We start from the raw sequence: 25022 nt of genomic DNA on the forward strand, positions 1-25022 counted from the left end.
AAAGGCCCACGGCAGATGTTTTTTTCCAAATGGCCTTCTAATTTGAATCCAGGAAAACAACCAATAAAAGGCATTCTGAAATGACACTATGCACTGCCTGTGGAAGAGGCTGCAGCAGTGCAAAATGGCAACTGCCCTAGAGGCAGGGATCCTGTGTGTCCTGGTTTCAGCTGGGACAGAGTTAACTGTCTTCCTAGTAGCTGGTACGGTGCTGTTTTTTGAGTTCCGTATGCGAAGACTGTTGGTAACACTGAGGTTTTCAGTTGTTGCTACGTAGTCTTTAGTCTGAAGTCAAGGATTTTTCAGCTTCTCATGCCCAGCTGGAGGGGCACAAGAAGTTGGCACAGGACAGAGCCAGGGCAGCTGACCCAAACTGGCCAACGGAGTATTCCATACCGTGCGACGCCATATCTAGTATAGAAACTGGGGGGAGTGTGGGCAGGGGATCGCTGCTCGGGGACTAGCTGGGTGTCAACCGGCGGGTGGTGAGCAATTGCACTGCGCATCATTTGTACGTTCCAGTGCTTTTATTATTGCTGTTGTCCTTTTATTAGTGTTACCATTATCATCACTAGTTTCTTCTTTTCTGTTCTATTAAACCGTTCTTATCTCAACCCACGAGTTTTACTTCTTTTCCCGATTTTCTCCCCCATCCCACTGGATGTGGGGGGGAGTGAGTGAGCGGCTGTGTGGTTCTTAGTTGCTGGCAGGGGTTAAACCACAACACTGTGAAAAAGAAACTTGCAGGTCAAAGGAAGCTTATCCCAACAGCTGCAAGGATAGGTAGCAGCATTGTTAGGTGGTGACTTCTAAAGCTTATAAATTACCCTTAAGTGTGTAAGTTCTCCTCCTTTCCCAGTGTGTTGAAAATGTGGAGTTCTTAAAGATTGCTTGGAATAATTTCTTCTCCCCTGTGTTTAGTGTGCCTCTAGGAATTGGTTTTCCACACCTATACTCTTCTTCCCCATTTGGGGGAGTCTGGTACTGCTTATAGAACCAGTTAGGCTAAATGGATCTTCAGGGTGTGTCTGAGAAGACTGGGAGTGGAGCGGGTGCTAGCATGGAGGAGCGTAACGAGATGAGGAGATACCCAGTTTGTCATTCCACATACTTGCAGAGGTTTGACTCCATACAACATGCTTCCTTCTGTTAAATGTTAAGCTAATTGTGTCCTGTGTGTTTTTAGCTTGGCTAGGATGGGCCTTTATGTATTTCTGGGGAGGTTCGGTGAAGAAAAAAACGATTTCCTGGTTCAGGTGCTATAAAATACCTGCATGCATTACTGCATTTAGTAAGCTAAATTATGGTAAGCAAGTTGCAGTAGGCCGCTGTCAGCAATGTACAGTACTACAAAGGAAAAGAGGGAGGGAGGGAGACAAACTAGTTATTTAGCCAGTAGGCAAGTAGACCTGTGAAGCAATGTGGAGTGTGCTGTGGTCTGATGTGCCTGGAGGCTTTTGGCAGCCATCCCAGCTCGGTTCTGGTTCTGGCTGTGTGTTCTTCAGACATTCCCTTCCTCTTTGCCGCCTTTGCGGCAGGGTGAGTAGGAGTGCCTCTTTGTGAAGACAGCGATCCCGCTGAGTAGATCTGTCATTTAAAATGGACACCTTTACTCCCGGAGTACAAGTCTCCTGTCACTCAGAAAGAGCTTGTTATATGTAGAGGTAGCATGGGATTCTTTCTTCCTTACAGCCTTGGCTAGCCTGTCATTTGTTTGTCTGTCCCAAGGGCTACAGTCATCAATTAAAGCTGTTGAGGATATGGCTAATGAGGCCTGCCCAGTGGCTTGCCACAACGGGTGATGAAAATCTCAGGAGAAAGAATTGTTGGGTCCTGCTGGCGCCCAGGCAAGTGCACTGGTCTTCCAAGATGATGTGACATCCTCGTAAGAAGTTGTTTGGGTGTTTTTTTTTCATTTTGGAGTGTTGCAAGTTATGCTCTTGGCTTTCTCATTCTGCTCTGATCTTGTAGATACTTGGTCCTTCTTTTGTCCTTCTCATTTGTACCTTTATGGAAAGCCCTTATAGAGGCCAGTGATTTCTGAGCAGTGGGCTGCGTTCCTTAGCGCGGTGGCTGTTTGCAAGCTGTCTGCTCCCACGGGCTGGTTGCTGTCGACCTCCTTGCCACGCAAGGGAAACGGAGCAGATGGGAGCCCTTGCTCTCTTGGTCTTACTGGATGTGTGTTTGGCAAGCGCAAACAGATGATGACGACTGCTTCGTTGAGAAGAAACAAGAGTACCTCTTGGATTTACTTGGCTAAACTCTCATCCGTTATTAAACAAAGAAAATGCTTCTGGAGAGTGGAAGCAATAAAATTGCTTGTTTAACCACCTTAAAACCACAATGAAGCCAAAACCCCCAAACTGTTCACTTTCATCTGCTTTTCCGAGGTTTTTCTCTAAGTGATTTAATCAAAAAAATAATCAGATGCAGCGTGCAGCAAGGTAGAACTTCCCTTGCTAATCCAACAGGTTATTAGCATTTAAGAAAAATGCATGCTTGAGAGTGGTTTTGCTGTGTTCTCACATACTCTCTTTGAGCAGGCAACAGGCAACCCTTTCTATTTATTTCTGTGCTGAATAGAAGGTTTGAACCCAAACCTTTTGGTCAGAATGCCTTGAAGTTGGGAGTGTGAGGGCTAGTCAGTATCTTCTCTTCCAACCTGCCCTGAGGTGAAGCTGTACTCTTCCCAGGTAAAGCCATTACGTAAAGTAGATGAATACCTTTGATGTTTGCCTATATGCTGGAATTACAAAATGTCTGTGTTGAAGTGAAATGCCTGTTCTGGGGCGGGATGTGGGGGGGGAAGCGGCAAAGTACCGTGGCACATGCTTCTAAGGCAAACTAGAATGCAATATAGTAGATAAAATGCTGACCTGCATTGTAGAAAGAGGTAGTAACTTGATCCTAATGATCTCCAAGTTAAACCTCGACATAAGAAGGGGCTCTTTGTGGTTGTGCTTCTGCAGGTTCTGATGATTCGGACTGAAACTAGCAGATGATGTTAAGACAGGGTATGAGATCTGTAATCTCCTTGGCAGCTGATTGATCAGCTGTCCTCTTAGTTTGGACATTTGGCCAGCAACTTTGGCAGTATGAATCAGAAGTTTATATCTCTCACAGTTTGTTTTTTTGACTGTGAAGAGTTTTGGTGGGTTTTTTTCTGAAGGGAAATGTTGGCTGCCTCTCTTTCTGTTAGTACTGCATGGATCTTGCTTGAATTTTGTTAGGAGCTGCCATTCTCTTGTTAAACTAAATTCTTTACTCTTTCCTCACATTTTGCATCAGGAGGCAAGATGTGCCTGCATGTTCTCAGGTTATCCTTCAATGTGTGGGTGTTTTTCTGTCTCTTTTCAGCCCTTCATATTGCACTGAAACAATCATTAAGAGCTGAGAATGCATTACGGTAGAAAAAGTTGAGGCCCTGTTCCTGCAAAGTGCCATGTACAAGATCACTTAACTCCAGTGGGGTCCTGAGCTGTCTCAAAGCAAAACTAGGATTTTGAATTATTCTAGTTCGATATTAAAAAATATTATTAATGCATATTCAAGTATTATTCACCACATTTTTAGTAGCTTGTGGTAAAATGCATTTTCTGTATTTGGGGATATTTTGTAATGAATCTGTGTGTAAGATTGGCTTATTGCGCACCGGGTACCGACCCCCGCTTGTGGCACAACACATCTGCAAGTACAGTACTGACCCAGATATGAAACATCGAGGGTGCCAGTTAATCCCAGGTGCCACATACGCTGCACCTTCTTCCATCGCCTCCTCTCCATGAATTGTTTTCCAGTCTCTCCCACCTCATCCCAGCTCAGATACCTGCACCCTGGCTCAGGGCTGGCCACCCTCGGGGCAGCAGCAGGAGCTGCTCTGGGGCAGCTTTGGGCATCTCTGAAGCTGAGGCGTGGCTGCCCTTTTGCTTCTGCAGATGCAGTTATCTGCTACCCGCTTCATGATCAAAACCGTTCCTTCGTCGTGGCACGTGGTCTGGACAGGTGCCACGTCCCTGTTAGTCTGGGAGGACTTCAGGGAAACAAGGAAGTTGCAGCATGCACCCAGGTAGCAGGACAGTGGAAAGGAGCCCTGACAAGGTTTTTCTGCTGTTTCAGAGCTGAACTCAGACATTTGTGTGCATCCCAGCACCAAAGTCTGCTTTTTTTCCTCCCAGCTGCACAGCTTTTTGCCAGCAAAAGGGAGTCGGCCCGAGCTGGTCTGTGGGATAACTTGGCTCCTTCCATTTTGCGTTGCGTGCCTACACTTTTCCCTTCTTCCACCAATGTCTTCCTTTCAACCCCCTTCCCCCCAAGTTCCATCCTCTTTCAAAGGTGATTCTGATTTCAGTTTGTAGACAGATCACGGAGCAGGTAGACACAGGATGTAAGGATGAACTGGTCCATACCTTCAGAGCTGTAGGCTGAGCTGTTTTACCTTTACAGGCTAGACAGATATGGGCTATGGGTAGAGTTTCTGTTTGCTCATTAGTACTCCTTTTGGGGCCCTGTGACAGTAAGTTTGTCTGCCAGCAGATCCGCAGCAGTTAAAACTGACACTGAAAGAGTTTCAGTGATGGATGCTGTTCTGTGTGTTTCATTTTGGGTACCCGTTTCATTGAGCTAGAATTACTCCTTTGCAGTTAGGTGACGGGGATCTTCTTGCACTGGTCTTTTCTTTCTGGAGCGCATCCTGATATCCTTTGTCATCCAGAGCTTTCCCCTCTGCTGCCAAGAAGAGTGATGGTCGTGATGAGGACTACATCCTGTGAGTAACGATTTTTTCAAGTCTGATTATGAAGGTGCCAAGCGTCGTTTTGAGGGTCCAAAGGCTTCATTTCAGGCCCAAAGCCTCATTTTTAGCTTCCAACGCCTCTTTCTTAGGGACGAAATCCTCCTTCTCATGGACCATAGGCTCATTTTTAGGATTCGGTCTGCAGTTTTGAGGGCCCAAAGCCTCATTTTGAGCATCCAGAGACCCATTTTTAGGGTGCAAAGCCTTAGGTTTTGGTACCAAAGCATCATGTGAGGGCCCCAAACCTAATTTCAGGGTTCAGAGCCTCATTTTCATTTCTAAAGCACCATTTCTAGGGCCCAAAGCCCCACTCTTAAGGCCTTGACCCTCCTTCAGAGAGTCCAAACCCGCCTTTCACAGCTCTAAGCCTCAAATGTAGTGCCCAAAGCCCTGTATTTGGCATCAGAGCTTCATTTCGGGGGGCCATAGAAGAACCAATAGGTTCACCTTGTTGTCAGGGTCCAAAGCGTATTCGTAGCATCTCCCCCGTTCTTTGCAGTGACAAAGGCTGCTTTTGAGGGCTGAAATCCTCATTTGGAGGGTCCAAACCTGTCTTTCATTACCCACGGCCTTTTTTGAAGAAGCCACAGTTTCATTTTTAGGATCCTGTGGTGGTGTTTATGTCACTGCCGATAGGGCAGGCCCAGGAACCTGGCTTGTGCAGATGCTTGTGATGTCACTTGTGGCCCAGTTCCTCTGCCGGAGAGGGCAGAGGCTGAACGGCCTCAGGAGAAACAGGCGAGAGATGGGCCGGGGGCAGCTGGGGCAAGGGAGGGAGCAGGGGCAGGACCAGGGGCAGGACCAGGGGTGCTACGTGCACAGGAACAGCTATCTCATTTTTATAGAGCAGCATCATGCTTAGGATCCAGCCAGTTGCTTTGAGGCTCCAAGCTGCATCCTGAGTTTCCAAGCCCTCATTTTTATGCTCCAAACCCCTCTTTTAGGGCCCAAAGCTTCTGTTTTAGAGTCCAAAACTTCAATTCTAGGCTCGGAAACCTCCTTTTTATGGTCCAAAGCCTCATTTTTAGGGTCCAAGCCTCATTCATCAGTTCCAAGCCCCACTCTTCAGGTGCAAAGACTCTTTTTGAGGGCCCAGAGCATCATTCTGAAGGCTCACAGTCTGATTTGGAAGGGCCAGAGCCTCCGCTGTAGAGGCCCAAGCCTTATTTACAGTGTGCAAAGGCTCATTTTCAGGCCCCAACCCTCAGTTTTTAGCTTCCAAAGTCTCCTTTTTAGGATCCAGTCTGCAGTCTGGAGGGTTCAAATGCTCATTTGGAGGGCCCAAAGCCTCATTTTAGGGGCCAAGCTCCTCGTTTAGGGTACGAAGCCTCATTTGGAGCCTCCAAAGACCCATTCTTAGGGTGCAAGGCCTTAGTTAGGTAGCTGCAAATTCAGCGACGGGTCGCTGCACGAGCCTCCCTTCGGCACTGTCCTCCAAGAAGTGGGGTGGCGCTGGCTGCCTCCGAGTCATTGGCTCAGCGTCAAGGAGGGAGACTGGGTCACGGCAGCAGCTGCTCAGCAGGCGATGACATACAGACGATGTCGCTGTTAGCTGATTGTGTTGCTTGAGGACAGGTGATGGGTAAGCGATGACCTACGGAGGAGGTCACTGCCAGGTGATTGTGACCACCACCGTGAGGGCAGAGGGCCAGTCCCGCACAGAGGCCCCGGGCTCACTGTGCAACTCGCACTGTGTGGTGAGGTCCTCGTCCTCCCAGCTGGGCACGGCCATCTTCTCCTGAGGTACCCCGTGTGCCACAGGGCGCTGATGATGGCTTCTGCCTGGGAGAGGAACCGTTACCACTCACAGCTGGAGAAAGCAGCAGCTTTTCTCCCCAGTCTCATTGCTGAGGACTGCCTCAAGATTATCAGTCCCGTTCAGGCTGTCCAAGGAGTGCTGCTCTTTGCGGATATTTCAGGTGGGGTGAGCAGGGAGGAGCAACCACGGACACGAGCCTTTTTGGGACACGCTAGGCCCTTTGGAGCCCTGCCCTGGCTCCCCAGACAGAGGAGAGAGCCATCTTGTCACTGCTGAGGTGTTCTGCTGGGATGCCCAAAGAGAGGGGGACGGGTTATGTTGGGCGGTCAACCACTGCCACCACCAGCACTGAGCCAGCACGTGGGAAGGTGTGACCTACAGGTTGTCGGGCCGGGCAGCATGGAACTGGCTGCCAGGTCCTTCGTCCCACGTGGGCATTTCCTGACTTCTGGGTGTCCCTGTTACAGGTTTCACTGCTTTGACAGAGAAGTTCATCCAGAGGGCCGGCCCAGACAGAGGCACTGATGAGCTGGCGCAAACCCTCAATTCCTGCCTGTGTGACATTTTGGAGGGTAAGAGCCGTGCTGCGGGACTGTCTGGCATCGGGCCGTGAGGCTGCTCATGGAGGGTGGGGGTAGACATGCTGGGCAGCCTGGTCCTGCCTCCTTGCAAGGGCTGGGGCTTTCTGTGGCCTGCAGGAACAGCAAGAGCAGCCAGGGTCTCCCGGTGAGTCAAGACGGCCGCAGGTCCCTTCTGCTCCCCGCTGTGGCTGAGCAGGCACCCGCTTTCTCAGCAGCTTCCTCTGTGCTTCTGGCATGAACACCCGGCTCAGTGATGCATTAGTGCCCAGAGCAGGCTGGGGGCATCCAGCAAGTGCCAGCGCACAAGTGACCCGAGGATGCTGGCGCTGATATATATATGTGTGTCTGTGTGTGTCTGTGACACCCTCACGGGCGCCTTTTCACCCGGGACTTCTTGACCCTTCTAAGCTGACCGTGAGCACATTTGTGGCCACCTCTTTGGCAGCCCCTGCAGAGCAAAGCAAGAGAGTCCTCAAAGATGGTGAAGGGTCTGGAGCATCTCTGCTATGAGGAAAGGCTGAGAGAGCTGGGACTGTTTAGCCTAGAGAAGAGGAGGCTTGGGGGGTGATGTTAGTAATGTGTCTAAAACCCGAAGGGAGGGTGCAACGAGGACAGAGCCAGGCTCTTTCCAGTGCTGCCCAGTGTCAGGAGCAGAGGCCACGCCCCAGGCACGTACTGACCCACAGGACGTTCCCTCTGTACGTCAAGAAAGGCTTTTTGACTGTGAGGGTGGCCGAGCGCTGGCACAGGTTGCCCAGGCAGCTTGTGGAGTCTCCCTCCTTAGAGCTATTAAAAAACGATGTAGCCACCGTCCTGGGCAGCTGGCTCTGTGCAGCCCTGCTTGAGCAGCAGGGTTGGACCAGATGGACCCCAGAGGTCCCTTCCAGCCTCCACCTTTCTGAGATCTGGTGGCAGCTCGCAGGCCTGCCTCCGTGCCTGCTGTGCACGTAGCAGGGCTGTGGCCCCTGTGAGCCCGGGAGGCAGGCCAGAGCGGTGCTTTCCTGGGCTGTGCCCCACGGTGCACCCTCACCTGGGTGCTCCTCTCGGGGTAGAGGGGCTTGCTCTGTGGCTTCTGGAAGAAGGTGTCCCCATGACTCTTCCTTTCCTTCTCTCTGTCCGCAGAGGTGCTGACTTTTGGAGGAGACATCTTTAAGTTTGCTGGTATGTACTTAGGACGACGATGCCCACGTGTGCTGACCTGCAGCATTTAACTGTTGTGGCGGCCATTTGCTGTGCTCTGCTTCTCAAGAGGCTCTGTGCAGCACCTTGAGGCGGCGTCCTGGCCACTCACGCAGCCCCCGTGCAGTGCCCTTTCTCCAGGCTTCTCTTTCTCCCGGGGCCTGCCTGCCTCCGGTTTGGCTTTGGCAAGGGCTGTTGTCTCCCTCATTCTGCCCCTGCTGGTAGGACCCTGGGCTGGGGGTGGGGGGACAAGGAAGCACTGAGAGGAGGAGACCCCCGAGAAAGCGCAGCCAAAGGTGTGTGTCGGGGTGGTGGTGAGGGGCGGGGAGGCCCTGGTGATGGCGGAGCTCGGGCTGCCAGGCTGCGAGGGCAGGACGAGGCCCTGGTGTGCTGCAGCTGCAGAGGAGCGCTCGGGGCAGGGGGTGCCAGCGCTGCCGGCTGTCGGCTGCTGTGGCTGGCCCGGGAGAGGAGAGGTGTGCCGGTGCCCAGGGTTTGGCCCTCCAGGACGATGCCCTCCCACAGGCCCATCTTCCTCAGCGCGTCGGCCGGTTTCTGCTGTCCCTGCCACTGAGCGCAGGTCGGGGAGAGTCAGGTCTCAGCAGAGCCTTTCCCTTTCCCTCACTTTCCCCAGGGGATGCTGTGCTGGTGCTGTGGAGAGCACCACCCCGGGAGCTGGCTAAGACCATCAGCCTGGTGCTGCAGTGTAGCCGGCAGATCCAGAGGAAGTATGGGAAGCGTGACACGCACGTGGGTCAGAAGATCCAGCTGAAGATAGGTACGGGCGCCGTGGCACGGGGTGCTTCTCGCTGGCAGGGAATGGGGGGATCCGTCCTGGGGCTAGTGCCAAAGGAAAGCATCTCCTGCGAGCATTTAAGGGGCCAGCTGTAGTCTGGGCGGGGATGGGAGACCAGGCCGGCTGGGTGTGCGTGCATTTGCAGATGCAGAGGAAGCTTAAAGGCAAAGCGGGCGTCAGATCAAGTATTAGGGTCCTCGACTGTCTGATTTAGCACAAATGTCTGTGGGAGGTAGTTATCTTTCCATTTTTTTCAGGTGGGGGCAGCTTTGCATCCTTTGCCCTGCTGGATTCTCCCCTGCCTCTCACAAAGAGCAAAGGGGAGCTGCTTTGCACATGGCTCTGGGAAGGGCTTTGGCAGGCTGTCGTGTGTGTTGTCAAGCAGCCAGCTACAACCTGCCTGCACGTTAGTAGAGCAGGCAGTGGTCAAGCCCGCCTGGTTTGCTGGGCTGCTGGGCAGGCTGCTGGGCTTCTGGGCAGGCTGCTGGCTAAGACACCCGGCACTCTCAACACACTGTCTATTTCTAAACACCCGTTTCAGGGACCTGTGTCAGTATGCCCCTGAGTAGGATGGAGGATGCCCTCCCTTTCCATAACGCCAGTCTCCCCACTGGGCTTCAGATTAGGTTCTGAACAGCTGAGATGCTGGGGGCTGTAGAGCTCAAAATCTTCCCTGTGTCAGTGCCGCTTCTCCCTCTCTCTCTAACCAGGGATCTCTGCAGGGCCCATGGACCTCCTGGTAGTCGGAGACAGGAGGCGGCAGTACTTCTTGATCTGTGGCGAGGCCCTGGATGAAGTTTGTGAGGCGGAAGAGCTTGCGAATGCAGGTGAAATAATCCTCTCAGCCACCTCCTGGGAGCTGTGTGAGCGGCAGCGGCTCAGGACCAGGCGCCTTACAGGCAAAAGAGCTGTGAAGGTAGGTGGGTGGCATGGCCTGTAGAGCCATTTTGAGGACCCAGACCTGGACGTGAAGGAGGGAGGTGTCAGAAGGCTGAGGAGCTGGGTGTGGAGAGAGTTGGAGCTGTGGAAGTGGGTGGGCAGCTGAAGCTCTTGTCCTTCCCTCTCAGGGGTAACGGTGGTCTGGGCTTGCTTGGTTTGAGGGGTCGGGAGGCACTGGGAGGGTTTTGGCCCCACCAGCAATGTCCTCTGTGGGTCATGGCGCTGTTGTTGACAGCTGGGGGATGCTTGGGTGATGCCTGCCCAGCTCCGGTGCTTCTGAGGAAGCACTGCTGTCCCATCCAGCCAGGTGGGCTTGTTCTCCCCTTTTCTGGGCAGTGACGGTGGAGGGCAGGCTTTGTCCCCTGGGACTCCTGGGGAGGCCAGTGGCAGTGCCTTCACGCCGTGTGTCTCCAGGTTACAGGCATGGATCCGATGTCTTGGTCAGAACGCCAAGACGCTTTACGCAAGCTTGTACGACACCCAAGGAGCCACCGCTTGGAAGGGGAAGGTGAGTGCCAACTTCACCTTGTTCGCGGCTTGCCTGGAAAGCTGGGGCCTGGCTGCTTCAGGGGCCAGAGAGGAACCACCTGCGCCCTCTTCCTCCTTTCGGCTGGCACTCGTGCTTTTGGCCCTCGCGTGCATCAGCTGGGGCGGTGGCTGCTGCTGCCTTCTCCCTCCAGGGGACAGCACTGCCGTGAGCATCTGGAGGTGGCAACATGAGCAAACACAGAAGACTCTTTCTCCCCCGTTTCCCGTGCCAGCCTCTGCTTTCCAACACCTCGTAGTCTTGTCCTCCCTGTGACCACCTGCTCTTTCTCTCCTCAGGTGCCATGAGACCTGCTCTTCTCCTGCCCGGTGGCGCTAATGCGTACGACATGCTTAGCAAGTACATGTCAGGAGCTGCTCTCGGGAAGGTACGTCCAGGCCACCGCTGCTGGGGTGCAGGCCACCACTGCATTTTTGGAGGGCAGAGGAAGTGGTGCATTGCAGAGATGGAGTTCTCACGAGAACAGACAAAGAGAAGAAAACGCACCCTGAGAAGACAAGGCGGGGAAACTGAGCCAGGGGGCACTGGTGCTGCACCATTGCGTGTGTTGTCCTCAGAGAGATACGGGTGGTGGGAGGCAGACTTCTGTCTGCCTGTCTTTTCTGTGGGTATGGCTCTGGGTGCGCTGCGGTCGTGGCGGAGGAATAAAGGAGAGGTTGCACTGAAGTCCCCAGAGCATCCCTGCGGGTCGCCCCTCATGTCCATACCCGTCCCAGGATGGGGTGGTACCGGAGCACCTTTCTCTCCTTTGTCATTTGCGTTAATGATTCGGTACCTGCCTGCCACAGGCTGGGCAGCCTGCCCGCCATGTGCACTGAGAGAAGGATTCAGCCCTTCCTCGGGGAGTACCTGCTATTGCCAGTATGCCTGCTCTCCCTCGGTATCTGGTATGGGCAGTAAGCCCCCGGGAGAGCAGACGGGTGAAGCCATCCTGCTCTTGTCTTCCAGCTTGATGACAGAGTGCCGCTGGACCTCTTCTCTGAGCTACGGCCGGTCACCAGCCTCTTCGTCCAACTGCAGTTGACTGCAGGAATCAGCACAGTGGACATCCGCACCCTCATCCACGATGCCAGCAGGAAGATGCTAGAAATCCTCTGTCCTCACAAAGGCAAAATCAACAAAATCGTCCTGTTTGATAAGGTGAGTGTGTGGGAGCAATCGCTTCCCCCCACCCTGAGGGGGTGGGCGGTGAGCAAGAGGGAGAGGCTCCCTCTTAGGCATTGTAGCAAGATGTGCTGCATCCGTCCTTGGCAGGGCTGCATGTTCCTCTGTGTGTTTGGCCTCAGTGGAGAAAAGCTGCCCTACGAGAGCATTCACGCCTTGCAGAGTGCTACTCAGATCTTCAATTCCTGCTCCACGATGCTCATGGAAGTAGAGTGAGTGTGTGGTGGGGGTGCGTGCTGCTTGGGATGGCGCAAGGGGGCTTCCCAGAAAGAGACGTGTCTTCTAGCTTGCTCTGCCTTGTCCCTGGCAGGAAGGAGGCAGTGCCCTGAGAGGTGGCAGGCAAGCCCCGGACTTAGCCCTCGGCAGCCAGGCGGAGTCCCGCCAAGCACACCCTGCTAGCCACCGTGCTGGAACGAACCCTTGCAAGGGCAAGAGGCTCCTTGGTGCCAGAGGCAGGCCCTTCTGGGCGACTGGCCCATGAACAGGGATGGGGTCCAGCCACCTGATCTCAGGTTGCTGCCATCGCAGGCAGTGACATCGCGGGTGCCTTCTTCCCTCCCTCTTTGCTCATGAGAGGGCTGTGGCCTTCTGCAGGTTGCAGCTCAGGGAAAGTGGCCTCAGGGGAAGTGTCCAAAACATCCCACATGCGCTCTACCCCTGTCCTTTGTCCCTTGCAACGTGGGTATGTTGCGCCCCTGAGCTCTCCACGTCCCCAGGACCCGCGCTGGCAGGACAGGATGGCAGGTGGCCCAGGCTAGCGCCGAGGGGAGATGCGGGAAGGGATGAATCTGGGCGGGCAGGACTGCGCCTGGGGCGCTGCTGAAGCTGCACTGTTTCCCTGTGTGCCAGGGCAGTGTCTGTTGCAGTTACCAGTGGGATGGTGTTCTGCGGAGTCACCGGCCACCCTCTGAGGCATGAATACACAGGTAGGAGGCGTGTGTCTGAGGCGCGGGAGGCTGGCGTGGGCCTGCTTAAGCATAGCACTCTGGAAGAGGAAGGCGGGCTGGGAGAGGGCTTTCCCAGCAGCCGGTCAGGAGCGGCCCGGGCAGTGCGGGTCCTGGCCCGTGGCAGGAGAACGGGCTCTGTGGCCGTTTGTTCCCCTGGGTTCTGCTGATCCCGCTGTGGGGTTGGCCTGTGCTGGAGGTGAGGCAGCCGTTGGCCTGGAAGGGCGCCACGGGGCTGGTCGCACAGGTACGTCAACGCACGCTCTCGCACGCTCTCTCTCTCTCTGGCAGTCATTGGCCAGAAGGTGAATTTGGCAGCCCGGATGATGGTGCACTACCCTGGGCTGGTGTCCTGTGATGCAGTGACCTACGCCTCCTCTCGGCTGCCCCCTTACTACTTCAAGGAGCTGCCGGAGAAAAAGATGAAAGGCCTCAGTCATCCTGGCACTCTCTATCAATATGTGGGGATCACCAAGAAGAGGTGAGTGACCTCCGAGAGGGCTGGACGAGGGGATTGTGTCATCAAGGGTGCAGCCTTGGCCAGCAAAGAGGAATTAGGCAGAGAGAGACCAAGCTGGTCTCCCTTGCCTGTGGCTGAGACGGTCAGAAGCCCTGGTGCGGGAGGCTTTTTGCCTCTCTCCCCTGCTGTCTCCTGCTGCTAAGAGAGCGGGAGTGAAGCCCCAGGGATGGGGAAGGTTAGTCTGTCTTGGCAGACACAACCTGGCCTTGCAGGCTCTGTCCAAATGGCTTTCAGCTGTGCTTGCTCCACCACATGCCCTGGTAATGCTGACCCAAGGAGGTTTTTGGGACAAGCCGCTTCCGAGCAGGAAGCTTTGGGCCAGCCTGGTTCCCATGGGGAAATGTGGACCGTGGGGACACCCTTCCTCATGTCGTCCTGCTGAAACCTCAGCTTTTCCTCTGGGCCAGGATTTGACCTTCGCTTTGGATGACGGTTTGAATGTTAACATTGCCATCTCTTGGAAACTCCAGGAGGAGTTGAGCCAAAGGTGCTAGGTGCTTGGCATCCCAGCCCGTTCAGTGACACAAGTCCTCCTTTCCAAGACACTTGTTTCTCTTGGCCAGCGTGTGCTAGCCAACAGCACACCCTGGCTCCTTTCACGTGTCTGCAGTGTCTCTTGGTTTGGCCTCTGGTGGTGGCCTCTGGATACGTTCTGCTGTTCTGCCATGGCCGTTGGGCTTCTTTATGCTTGAAGCTGTCCTAGCGTGCAGCTTGAACTTTGGGTGGGGGTGCATACAGGGGAAAACATGCTGCCCGAAAGACAAGCAGGTGCACGAGGAGCACATCCTGCCCCTCCATGCCAGGCTGCTTCTCTGTGTCCCCTGGCTTCTCACCAGCTAATTGACTGGTGTTTTCTTTTCCCCTGCTTCTAGCATATTTGGCATGGGTCTTGCCAAGAAGAGGTCAGAGTACGCCCCCTTACTGGGTAGGTGGAGAATGCCTTGCTCTTCTGAAGCCCAGTTTCTTCCCCTTGGTAACTTTTAGCGCCACGCTGGGGCGGGAGAAGCTTTTGCCAGGGATGGTGTTGCTGCAGAGGCCCTAAGGAAGTGCGGCCTCTCTCGGCCCCTACTTGGTTGACCTCTTTGGGGTGGAAAGCAGGGTGAGGCGCCTGGTGCTGCCTTGCCCTGCTCCAGACCTGGTACGAAGGTACCTTTCAGCTAGGGAGCTGCTCACGCCTGGGGGCTAAACTGATCCCGGTCTTTGGGATCAGGAAAGCGATTGCCTTCTGCCAGTCTGACGGAGAGTTCCGGTGGTGGGTTCTCCCCCTTGTACTCCTCAGAGATCCTTTCTTGGCAGCATCTGGGCGTAGACATGGCAATGTCAGGACCCACGGGGTGCCTTTAATCCCTCGGTGTCTTGCTGGAGGTTTTGGGCCCTGTTACAGGTTAACCCCGGGAGGCAGCTCAGCCCCACAGAGCCACTCGCTCCCCCCAGCGGGATGGGGAAGAGAATCGCACAGCTTAATAGGTAGAGCAAAAGCTGCGCAAGCATGCAAGGCCAAATCAGGCATTCGTTCCCTGCTTCCCATGGGCAGGCAGGTGTCTAGCCATTTCCAGGAAAGCGGGGCTGCATCGTGCGTAACGGTGACTTGGGAAGACAAACGCCGTAACTCCAAACGTCCCCCCTTCCTCCCTCTTTCCCCCAGCTCTTCTTGCCAAGCACCGCATCATATGGTACGGAATAGGCCTTTGGGCAGTTGGGGTCAGCTGTCGTGGCTGTCGTGCCCCCTCCCAGCTTCTTGCGTGCCCCCAGCCTGCTCGCTGGCGGGGCGGCGTCAGAAATGGTAAAGGCCTTGACGCTGTGCAAGCGCTCTTCAGCAATAACCAAAACATCGTTGTGTTATCAACGCCCATGTCTGGTCACAAATCCAAACCATAGCACCATAGGAGCTATCACTGAAGAAAATTCACTCTAGCCCAGCCAAAAGACACTGAAGATGCTGCCTCAGCTCCCAGGAAGTGCCCTGTGGCTCATGCTACAGCGAGGAGATGCTGCAGCGACTCGCATCATCTCTTCCAGTCTTGTGCTGGATCGCTGCGGGGAGTTGCACGGGGCCGGCTGAACCTCTGTGTCTGTGGGAGGGCAGAGGGTGGCGGGACGGGGAAGAAGGCATGGAAGCTGCACTGTGGGGCAGGCGGGCCGGCTGCCGCTCTGGGGAAGGCAGAGGTAAAAAAGCTGGGATGAGTGGGCAGGAAGGAGGCCTGGCTGTAGGCAGGCTGGTGGAAGTGGTGGCAGGACAGGGAACTGCGGTGGAGGGTGCCAGCCAAAGTGGCATCTCTCTGCTTTTCAGCACGCCCAGCAGCTGGTTTTCTTGTTTGTCTTCACAGGTCGGGAGAAGGAGATTGACCGCTTTGGCAGCTGCTTGAAAGCCTATGAGGACTTAGGACAAAGCCACATCCTGGCGTTTGAGGGCACGATGGGCTCCGGAAAGAGCCACTTACTTACCGAACTGGCCTATTTAGGCCAGGCTGCTGGCCACAGGTACAGGTTTTTGACCTCTAGCTTTGGGATGCTGCCCCTGCCCATCACCTGGCAGCCATAGAACAGTCCGTCCCCTCTGCTGGTGCGCCTGGTCCTTGGACTGCAGCCTCCCGAGAAGGCCTCCTGGAGACTCTCCCTAGGAGCACCTGCATGCTCTGCTCCCGCCTCTACACCTCTGGGGAGTTGGAGGTGGCTTCTTGAGCCGTGGCCTTTCCTCCTTCACCTCTGGGCCAGGCACAGATAGAAGGAAAGAGCCCGAGCCCAATGCTTTTCATCTGACTCGAGATGCAACAGACAGCAGGGTGGCCTGTCTCGGAAGCCCTGCTTGCCCTCTGCTCCTTCCCAGAAGGAGCACTGGGGCAGAAAAGCCTTCCTGTGGTCTGGGAGTCAGGCTGCTAAGGTCTGGAGCCCAAAGGCAAACCCACCACTTGCTCCATCCTTGCCCCTTAGCCCCGTGAGTTCCTCTGCAGGGGGGACGTAGCGAGACCTGGGCCGGTGCTGTGGAGACACAAGAGTCTGGAGCCGGCTCTCCCAGTGGCTTGGCAGCAATTGCCCCTCTGTGCCCTTTCTCGTATGAGGAGTGAAAAGCTTGGCCTCCTCTGGGAAGCACTTTGAGACGAGTGGCTGACGAGCACCCCCCCAAGGGCATCTGCACCCCTTTTGTCTTAGAAGGCTTGGGCTGTTGGGGATCTCAGTCCCCTTTGCTTTTGCACGGCAGGGTAGTTGCCATGGAACTGCTAGAGGCCAACGTGAGGCAGTCCTTCTCTGCCATCCGTACGCTGATGGCCAGGGCCCTGGGCCTCCAGGACAGTGAACCGTGCGGTGCCAGGCAGTGCACGCTGCAGACAAAGCTCCGAGGGACAATCGAAGAGAGCAGCTTTTGTCTCCTCAATGACATTTTCCTTGTCGAGGTGAGAGCAAGAGGCGTCTCTGGCCCTGGAGAAGGCCTTCTCATGAGCTTTTCGGGGTCTGATGTTGTGTGGGCACGCTGCTGGGAGTGCCTGAGCTCGGGGGTGGGAATCGTGGGGGTGGTAGCACAGGTTTCCCATTCCTGGGCCCTGGGGGGCTCCCTTTCTGGGGTGAGTTCATGTCCTGCGCTGCATCTGGCGGTGCCTGGTGCCTTGTTCAGCACCTTGGAAGTGGCACTGGAGAGAGGCTGGTGCTGGGCGAGTGGTCTGCTCCAGCCAGCCCAAGCTTCCTACAGGCAGAGAACCAGCTCTTCAGCCCACCCCCAAGCCCCAGCTCTGCCAGCGACCCTCAGCAGAGGGCCTCTGCTTTGGGCTCCAGGTGCAGCCCCCACTGTGGCTCCTTGCACCTGTGCTGGGGAGAGCTAAGGTGCTGAGGCCAGCAGGGGCAGTTTGCTCTGCGGTCTTGCTTGGTGGGTTCATGTGCCTAGCCCCGGAGCGATGCTTCTGCCTGACTGTGCTTTTCTGGCCAGTTTCCCGTTTCGGACAAGGTTCGCGAGATGCGTGGAATTGAAAGAAAAAAGGAGTTGCACTCGACTTGGGCAAAAGTGCTGGAGAAGGTGAGCCTTTCTCCTTCCTTCCTTCCTTCCTTCCTTCCTTCCTCCTGGGTCAGAGAAGGAAAACAAGCCTGCTGGCTGCAGACTCTGCACCACAGCAGTGTGAGTGCATGGGAGGACCACACGCCCGGGCCATCGCCGTTTGGGGCCTGAGAAACCCCCCACCCCCACGTCCCCCCTCCTCCACGCAGCCCCACAAACACACCCCATAGCTTTCCTCCCGTCGAGTGTACCCTGGACAAGGAGCAATGGCTTCTGCATTCCCTTGCCCAAGCTGCCTCCTTCTGCAGGTCAGGTGGTGTTAGGTGTGACCTTAAAATCTCAAAGAAATTGAGTCAGTAAGCTTCTGAGCAGGGAAGCAGCTGGGGAGAGACTTCAGAGCATCCTCTCAAGAGACAGAGGCTCAGTCTCCTCCCCTGCAAGACACTTGGGATTCCACTGGATTGTCCTCAGAACATCCTGCTTTTTTTCAGACCATTGGAGGAGAATTTGGCATTTTCGTCATCGACAATGCCCATTTCATCGACCCTGCCTCCTGGAGTATCATGTCACCCGTGCTCCGAAATGTCTCCTACTTCATGGTCATGAGCTTGGCGCCGGGCTACCCAAGGACAGAGGGCTTTTGCAAAGCTGCAGCAGACAGCACAATGTCCCAGAAAATCACCTATCTTCATCTGGATGAGCTGAAACCTTCAGCTGTGGTGCAGGAGGTCTGCCAGAACCTTAGAGTAGACAGCATCTCCAGGGATCTAGCGAGGTAAGTTTGAGGCAGGGGAGCTCCTCCTGAGGGCTTGAACCTATGCAGACCACGGGCGGGAATCAGCCCCCCCGGAAAGGGAGCGCAGGGCCACTAGAAGCATCACCGACTCTAGCGAGTACTCTAGGAGGTGGGTTGCTTGTTATGCCTTGTCCTGGCAGGCGTGAGCTGAGAGCGGGCCACTGCCGAGACGCAGAGCGTGGGAAGTGTCAGCCCTTCGCGGCTGCACAGAGAGGAAGGGAGGAAGAGTCCCGAGCCCAAGTGTGGCTGGGCTGTGAAAAGGCCTTGGTCTAGGTGGCCAGGCTGTGGGGGAGATTCCCTGGGACAGAGGCCTGCCCTGCTGCCAGAGAGGATCTAGGCTCCTGAGGAGGGGAAAGGCAGGGCTCGCTGCTCTGCGCTTTGGCCGTTGGCCGCAATTCTTTTCCCACGGACTTCAGCGAAGGCCGGAGGTTCGGGGGGGCCCAAAAGCCCAAGCCAGCAGAGGACTGTCCCATTCAAAGGCGAGGTGCAGCTGTGACAAAGATGCTGGCTACCCTGTATTGCCCAAGTGACTCGCTGCCCACCTGAACCGTGTTTCACTTTACTCCTCTTGTGGTGGTCACTGCCGCGTCTGCTCCTGTCCAGGTTCCTGATCCAAAGAAGCTCGGGGATCCCGTATTACTGCAAGGAGCTGCTGGGCTGCCTTCTTTGCAACAACATGCTCTTGTTCCGCACCCGGAGGCGGGGTGGAAAAGCAGAAGACAACTGGGAGAGCCTGATCAGTAAGCACCTTTGCTGCTGACTAGCGAGTTGCTGTGGCGCATTCTCCGCAGCACAGTCTTGCCCCATCGTTCCCCCGTTGATCTGGGCAGAGTCAGATCTTGCAGCAGTGCAGAACGTGGTCTGGCGGAGGCGTGGGCTCCTGCGTGCCTTGCTGTTGGGACAGCCAAAGCAGGGGCTGGCGAGTTGTGGTGGCTTGGAGGGGCCTAAATTCTTGGGGGGGTGCGGGGGGGATTGGGGGTCTAAAACACGGGGGAAATGGTTCCAGAGCACATGTGTTTCTGGTGTTTCTTAGGCATTCTAATGGGCACGTAATTTACCCTGGCCCAACGCCAGCTCACTTGAGAACAAACCCCAGCTTGAGGCGAGGGACGGGCCTGGGAAACTTGAATTCAAACCCATAAATCCCCACAAGGGTGTGGTAACGGAAGAAAACGGTGGCAATGCCGCCGAGAGCGCCATGCCAGCCAGAGTGCTGTGGCCTTGGGAGCAGCCGGGGCTGATGCTGCATTTTGCATGATCACTGGCAATTTCCCTGGCTGCGGAGGTAGCCCTGTCGAAGGCAGCAATGCTGCTGCTTTCTGTCGCGGGGCATTCAGTTGCCCCCTAGGCACTCCAGAAGCTTTGACTGAGGGGCTGTTTGGGAAAGCTGGTCTGAAGGCAGAACACCTGCCTGTTCTGGGAGGGCTATGCAAAGAAATGCTTGCAGTGGGAACCTGTTTTGCTGTGCTTAATGACCACGTTCAGCGCGTGCAGGTCTGTGCGCTTGCACTGGACCATGTGAAGTGGGACTTGTCCCATCTCAGGTGAATTTTGAAACGTTTGCAAGCCGCAAGTGACTTTGCAAATTGCCTTAGTCGTGTTCTCTTGCTCCACCCAGCTTCTGCAGTTGAGGCTTCACCCCTCACAGCAACCTCGAGCTCCAGCGCGGGGAACGATGGCACGGTCTGCTTCATCAGACCAGACGTGAACCCGGAGAACACGGTGCTGCCCACCACCTTGAAAGGTGAGGGACCGAGAGCCGCTCTGCCGGCTCGCGGCTGTGCTGGGGCCCCTTCGCGGGGCATTGGCTAGAGGGAGGCTGGGCATTTGTGTGCTGCAGAGTCACCCTCTCAGCTTGGGGGCTCTGCTGGGAAGGTGGCTCCAGTGCAACCAGGAACAGGCCTGGGGTTGCGGGCAGCCATTTACCCCTCCTGGGTGTGAACCAGCTGTGAGCCTGCTGGCTGCTTTCCAGCAGCAGGTAGGAGAGAAAAGGCTATTGGTGCAACACTAGAATGGCTCCCTTTTCTCACAGAAGCAAATCCTTTGCTGGGAAAAGTCTTTGACTTGCCGCTGACTCAGCTGTGATCGCGACTTTGCCCTCGCTATTCTCTTTTTAAGCTCCCCAGCTAATGGCGCTCTCAAGGCACTTAATCCAAACCAGATCCGTTGTTTTTTTCTGTGAATTGGCACGGAAATCCCCCCATACCAGGAGAGCGGGATGGGGGAGCTGTCAACGACTGTCCCTCCTCTCTAGCCATAGCCATTTGTATGAACCTCGAAGAAACGTCATGCTAAAGCATTCCTGCTATTACGTTGTTCTGTCCCATCCCCGCGCGCCCCCCCCCCAAAAAAAAACCAAAAACCCCAAACAAAAGGCATATTATTTTCTGGCCAAGTTAAGAGAGGCATTGTGGGGAGCTCTGAGTCCAGCTCTGCTGTGGGGAAGGTTCTCTGTTTTCTGTGTGCGCTGTTGGGCAAAACCCTACTCCAGATCTGGTAGGGCGCATCATGGACGCATGTACCTGCTGGATCCTGCCCTCCTCACCCCAGGTGGGCGAGCGTCTGTTTGAGCGTCTCGCTCTTCCCCAGGCCTTGTGGCCTGCGATTCCAACAGGTGTGGAGCCATTTTGAAGACGCCTGCCCTGGGTTGCAATTGCCCAGCAGGTGCGGTGCCGAGGAGAAGAGGCCAAAGTCTACCCCATTTCATGTGTTGAGACTTTCCAGCCTCTCCAGCCTCAGCATGGGGAACAGGCAAGAGAGAAAGAGGTGTTGCTTCTTTTTGACAGAGATTGCGCTGGCCCAGCTGGACCGGATAAAGCCACTGAAGCAGACGGTTTTGAAGTTTGCAGCTGTCATCGGGCCAGTGTTTACCACCCAGCTGCTGTCACACATCCTTCCTCATGGCATCAGGCACGAGATGAATTGCTTGTTGGACATGCTGGTGAGCGACAACATCCTTAAGTGGCTGAAAACCACAGAGGTGCCAGAAGATGTCCGAGATCCTACCAAGGGGCCAGGCAGCTCTCGGCAGGCAGAGAGTGGTAAGTGGTAGCAGTGAAGAGGCCAAGGGAGCTCCCAGCTGTGTCCTGGTGGGGCTCGCCGGGGCACGGTGCACTTCCCCCCTCTGCCCCAGTAATGGCTGGGTGGAGCTCAGGCAGGCATGGCGGTTCGGGATGGCTTGTTCAAAGATCTTACAAGTCAATCTCAAAGAACGCTAGCGTTGCGCTGGAGGGAAGCTCCCACCAGCTGTCCCAAGTGCCTCTGCTCCTCTGCCTTCAAGTGCCGCTTGTAGCGCAGGCACGGGAGGGCATGTGCAATCACCGATATCCTCTCCCAGCTGCCTGCGGCATCCGCATCAAAGGTGGCCTCCAAAGTGCCCCAGGGCCTTTGAGAGGCTTTTATTCAGCTTTGATTCCCCTGTGGCGCAGCAGGGGAAGCTCAGGAGGCTGGGGACTGCCTTGCCAGGAGCGGAGAGAAAGCACTGGCCGGGGCTTGCTTCGGCTGGCGGCAACATCCCCAGCTCCTGTCTGGAGCACAGCTGAGCACTGTGTCCCCCGGGCTGTGCTAGCATCAGCAAGGCAAGGCGGGCCCTTTTGCCTCATCCTGCAAGGCTCGGTGTGCAGCAGCGCTGGTTTGCCGCTAAGGATGCTCACCAAGGCATGACTTTCATGCCCCGGCTGGGACGGCCCTGAGCCCTGGCCCCAGCTCAGGCTGATGCAAAGGCCCTTTGCCCTGCAGGTGTGGAGAGACCCTCTCTGAGCAAGAAGACCACGGAGCGGCAGTCTGGCGTGCTGGTCTTCTGTGTCCCACTGCTGCGGGAGGCTGCCTACGAGCTGTGGCCCGAGAGACAGCGGGTCGCCTTGCACCGCAAGTGCGCCGCCTTCCTGGAGCGGCACGCGCACAAATGCAAGAGCTGCAGCCAAGGGGACTTTGTTGCCTTCCACCGCTTCACTGTCACCAGCAGCCAGGAGGGAGGGAGCAGTCAGGGCCCTGCTGAGCAGGGCGACCCTCACAGCTGGGAGGCCTTGGTGCTCGCAGGAGAACAGCTGAAGAGGGATAGGACTCATGCCCCTGAGGGTATGCTGTGCACCATGCTTCACAGCCTGGGCCCTCCAGGACCCCAGGGGGGGCTGTGCTGGGGATGGGGTGGGAGGACATCTGCTAGGGACGAGCCCAGGAGGTGAGGATGGCCACTGCAGACTTTCCGCAGTGTGTCGCGACCCTTGCAAGGATCCTTGCGATCCCCAGCCCGCTGGGAGAGGGAGAGTAGTTCTTCCCCCGGGGTATGTGAGGAGGTGTCTAACCCCCTGTTTTCTTTCCTGATGCTGCAGGTGCTCTGCAGCAGCAGCAGGCTTTCCTGGAGGAGGATTTTGGGTGAGCAGACACGGTTTTGATGATTTTGGAAGGCAGTGAGCTCAGGGTGTCCAGAGGAGACAAAGGAAGCGCCGCCATTTGGCTGCCGGTTGTGACTGCAGCTTAGGGAAGAGGCTTTCTGTGGGGTGGGAGGTGGGAGGAGGTGGCCGTGGAGGTGAGGGAGGGCTTGAGGAAGCCTGTGGTCTCAGAGCGATCATCGCACTACACTGGAGCAGCCCTTGCTTTCCAGTTCCTACAGAGTAGCACTGCAAAATCTGCAGGGGAAAACCTGCCCCGGGGACTCGGGTGGTTTGCCTGTGGGAAGAGGTGACAGAAAGCCCAGCTTGTCTCTTTCTCCCTACCTACAAAGCACCTGTACGGGTCGTACGTGCCTGTGGCCTCGTGCTCTGCTTTGAAAAAGGGCTTTTGATGCCATCTCTGTGGGGAGAAAAGCAGTACAGGTGATGCCTGTGTATTCTTTGCTCTCTTCTTCTCCTGGGAACCGTCCTCTGACTAGTGTGGCAGGACGGTTTCTGGCAAAGAGGGAACAGACAGCTGAGCTGCCCAGCAAGACCGACAGAAAGCACAGCGGTACATGCTCATGTGAATGCAAAGCCATCGTGGAATCGGTGCTTGTGCCTTTGGCTCGCCACTACGTGGCGATGGGCGATGCTGCCAGAGCCTTCTACTACCTTCTGGAGTCTGCGGCTGCCTACCTGCATGTCTCCAACAGCTACATGGTGAGTTGCCCTGCTTGCCAGCACGCACTGTGCACAGAGGCCTGCCTGCCTGCCTGGCCGCTGCACTCGGGCATGCCTTTGCGGGACCTTGGAAGGGAAATGCTGGGGTCAGACCCTGACTTTTTCCTCTGGTTTGCCTCTTCTGCGGCAAGAGACACAAGGCACTGTGCCCTTAGCACGGGGGGCATTAGCAGGGAGGCAGTCTGAAGGATCACTGGTGCCTGTCTGTGCTCTGAGACAGTGTGACTGTGTTTGGGCGGGCGTCACCAGGGGGAGAAACAGGCCCTCTTAAGACAGATGCCAGAGGCAATGACGAGGGAGGACAAGGCTGGCCATGGGCTCTGCACCCACGCTCACCTGCTCTCTGTGTGCTTGCGCAAAGGCCCTCATGAAGCTGAACGAAGCGGAGGTCCTGAGGAACTCGCTAGAGAAGAAAGCAGATGTGATAGCCTGCTTTGAAGAGGCCACCTTCTTCAGCCTCAAAGGGGAGGTAAGAGACGGGCAGGTCTGGAGGGATCTCCCGGGGGACGGAGCTGGATGCCTCCCGCGGTTGCAGGGGATATCCCTGGCATCTCCAGCCACTTGGAGATTCCTGCAGTCTCCTGGGCAACTAGTCCATATCAGGATGCTTCCCTTTTCCTCTGCAGGTCTGCTGGCATATGGGGCACATGAAGCTGGCAAAGAAAATGCTCAGGGAGGCTTTGAGCCTGCTCGGAAGACAATTCCCCCGGACCTCCATTGGAGCCTTTGTCAAGTCTCAGGTGGAAAAGTTGCCGTGTGCCTCTTCTGTTGGCAGAAGAGTATCCTCCCTTCCGCAGGAGGCCCGGTAAGAAGCAGAACTGAGAAGCCAGGGGAGGAAGAGCCATTTCCCACCTGGTCCCAGGCATCCCGGCCCAACCTGCCTAGGCTTGAGGCCACCCTGAACCTGACACATAGGCCTTAGCAGGACCGAGGCAGTAAGGAGCCACGTGCGGGTAGACCAGGGGACGGCAGAGCCCCACACTCCCTCCCTCCTTGCACCCTGCTTTCCCCCGGCCCTGTCCATTTAGCACTGCACAGCTAGAGCCTCTGGGCCAAGCAGTTTCTCTCGTGTGGCAGGAGGAAGAGGCTAGCCTGGCTGCTGCGGCAGAGCTGCTGTCTTTCCTTACTGGAGCACCTCTTCAGCCTGGAGGGCACTTCCAGTGGACGGACGTTCTCCCGCCTGGCAGCGCGCATGAAGGCCAACACGGACAGGGCAGCGGACTCCTATCGGGCAGCAGACTCCTGCCACAGATAGACTTACGCCCAGAAGGGTGGCAATGAAGTTACCTCATTAAACAGCTCCGTCATTATGACCTTTGGAGTCGGGCCTTTCTTTCTTTCTTTCTGCGGCACGGAATGGTACGCTGTCTTATCGTTTCTGTTGATGGCTACTGCGGCGGCTCCATCAGTGATGGCTACAGCTCTCTCGCAGGCCCTTGTGCAGGCTCCTGATGGAAGACGCTTCTGATTTGAGGTCGCATTAAAACCAGAGGCCTCTAAAACCCGAGCCCTCTCTGTTGTTCTTGCTCCTCACCACCTACGTACGGGCAGCCGGCTACTGCTGCTCCCTGTCTTTCCCCCGCTAAAGGGGAGGGGTTCCCAGGGTTTAGGGGGTGTCACGTCCCAACTTCTCAGGACCATGACTCGGGTTTGCCGATTCCCACGTCAGGATTAAGGTGAAACAACACCAGGGATCCTTTAACTCCCAAAACTCAACTTCTCTTCGCTCACCACAAGAATTGGCATGCTCACCGCAAGAATTCGTATGCTCACAACAAAAATTGGCATGAAACTATGTTGGCAAACTGTCTAACGTGTGATAACCATACATCACCAAAGATACGCTACAGGCCTTGCTTCTTTGGGAATCGCTTCAGGGAAGACAATGAGGAGAGCCCTCCCGTTGAGT

The 25022-nt window shown here is 55.8% G+C and overlaps 1 protein-coding gene across 1 annotated transcript; it reads left to right on the forward strand.

Annotated features, from left to right (window-relative positions):
* Positions 1 to 1441: 1441 nt before the first annotated feature.
* LOC126037191 (adenylate cyclase type 10-like) lies at positions 1442 to 24368 on the forward strand. The gene is given in 26 exon segments (XM_049797455.1): positions 1442 to 1496; positions 6432 to 6547; positions 6549 to 6711; positions 7019 to 7123; positions 8255 to 8293; positions 8943 to 9086; positions 9815 to 10020; positions 10458 to 10551; positions 10869 to 10957; positions 11539 to 11730; positions 11845 to 11966; positions 12604 to 12680; positions 12990 to 13179; positions 14091 to 14143; positions 15546 to 15699; positions 16418 to 16610; positions 17138 to 17224; positions 17695 to 17978; positions 18603 to 18739; positions 19627 to 19743; positions 20786 to 21040; positions 21738 to 22076; positions 22878 to 23092; positions 23475 to 23582; positions 23740 to 23918; positions 24191 to 24368. Coding segments are annotated over 26 exon segments (3891 nt in total).
* The last annotated feature ends 654 nt before the right edge of the window (positions 24369 to 25022 follow it).

This window comes from Accipiter gentilis, unplaced genomic scaffold, assembly GCF_929443795.1.
Source record: "Accipiter gentilis unplaced genomic scaffold, bAccGen1.1, whole genome shotgun sequence".
Taxonomy (NCBI): Eukaryota; Metazoa; Chordata; class Aves; order Accipitriformes; family Accipitridae; genus Astur; species Astur gentilis.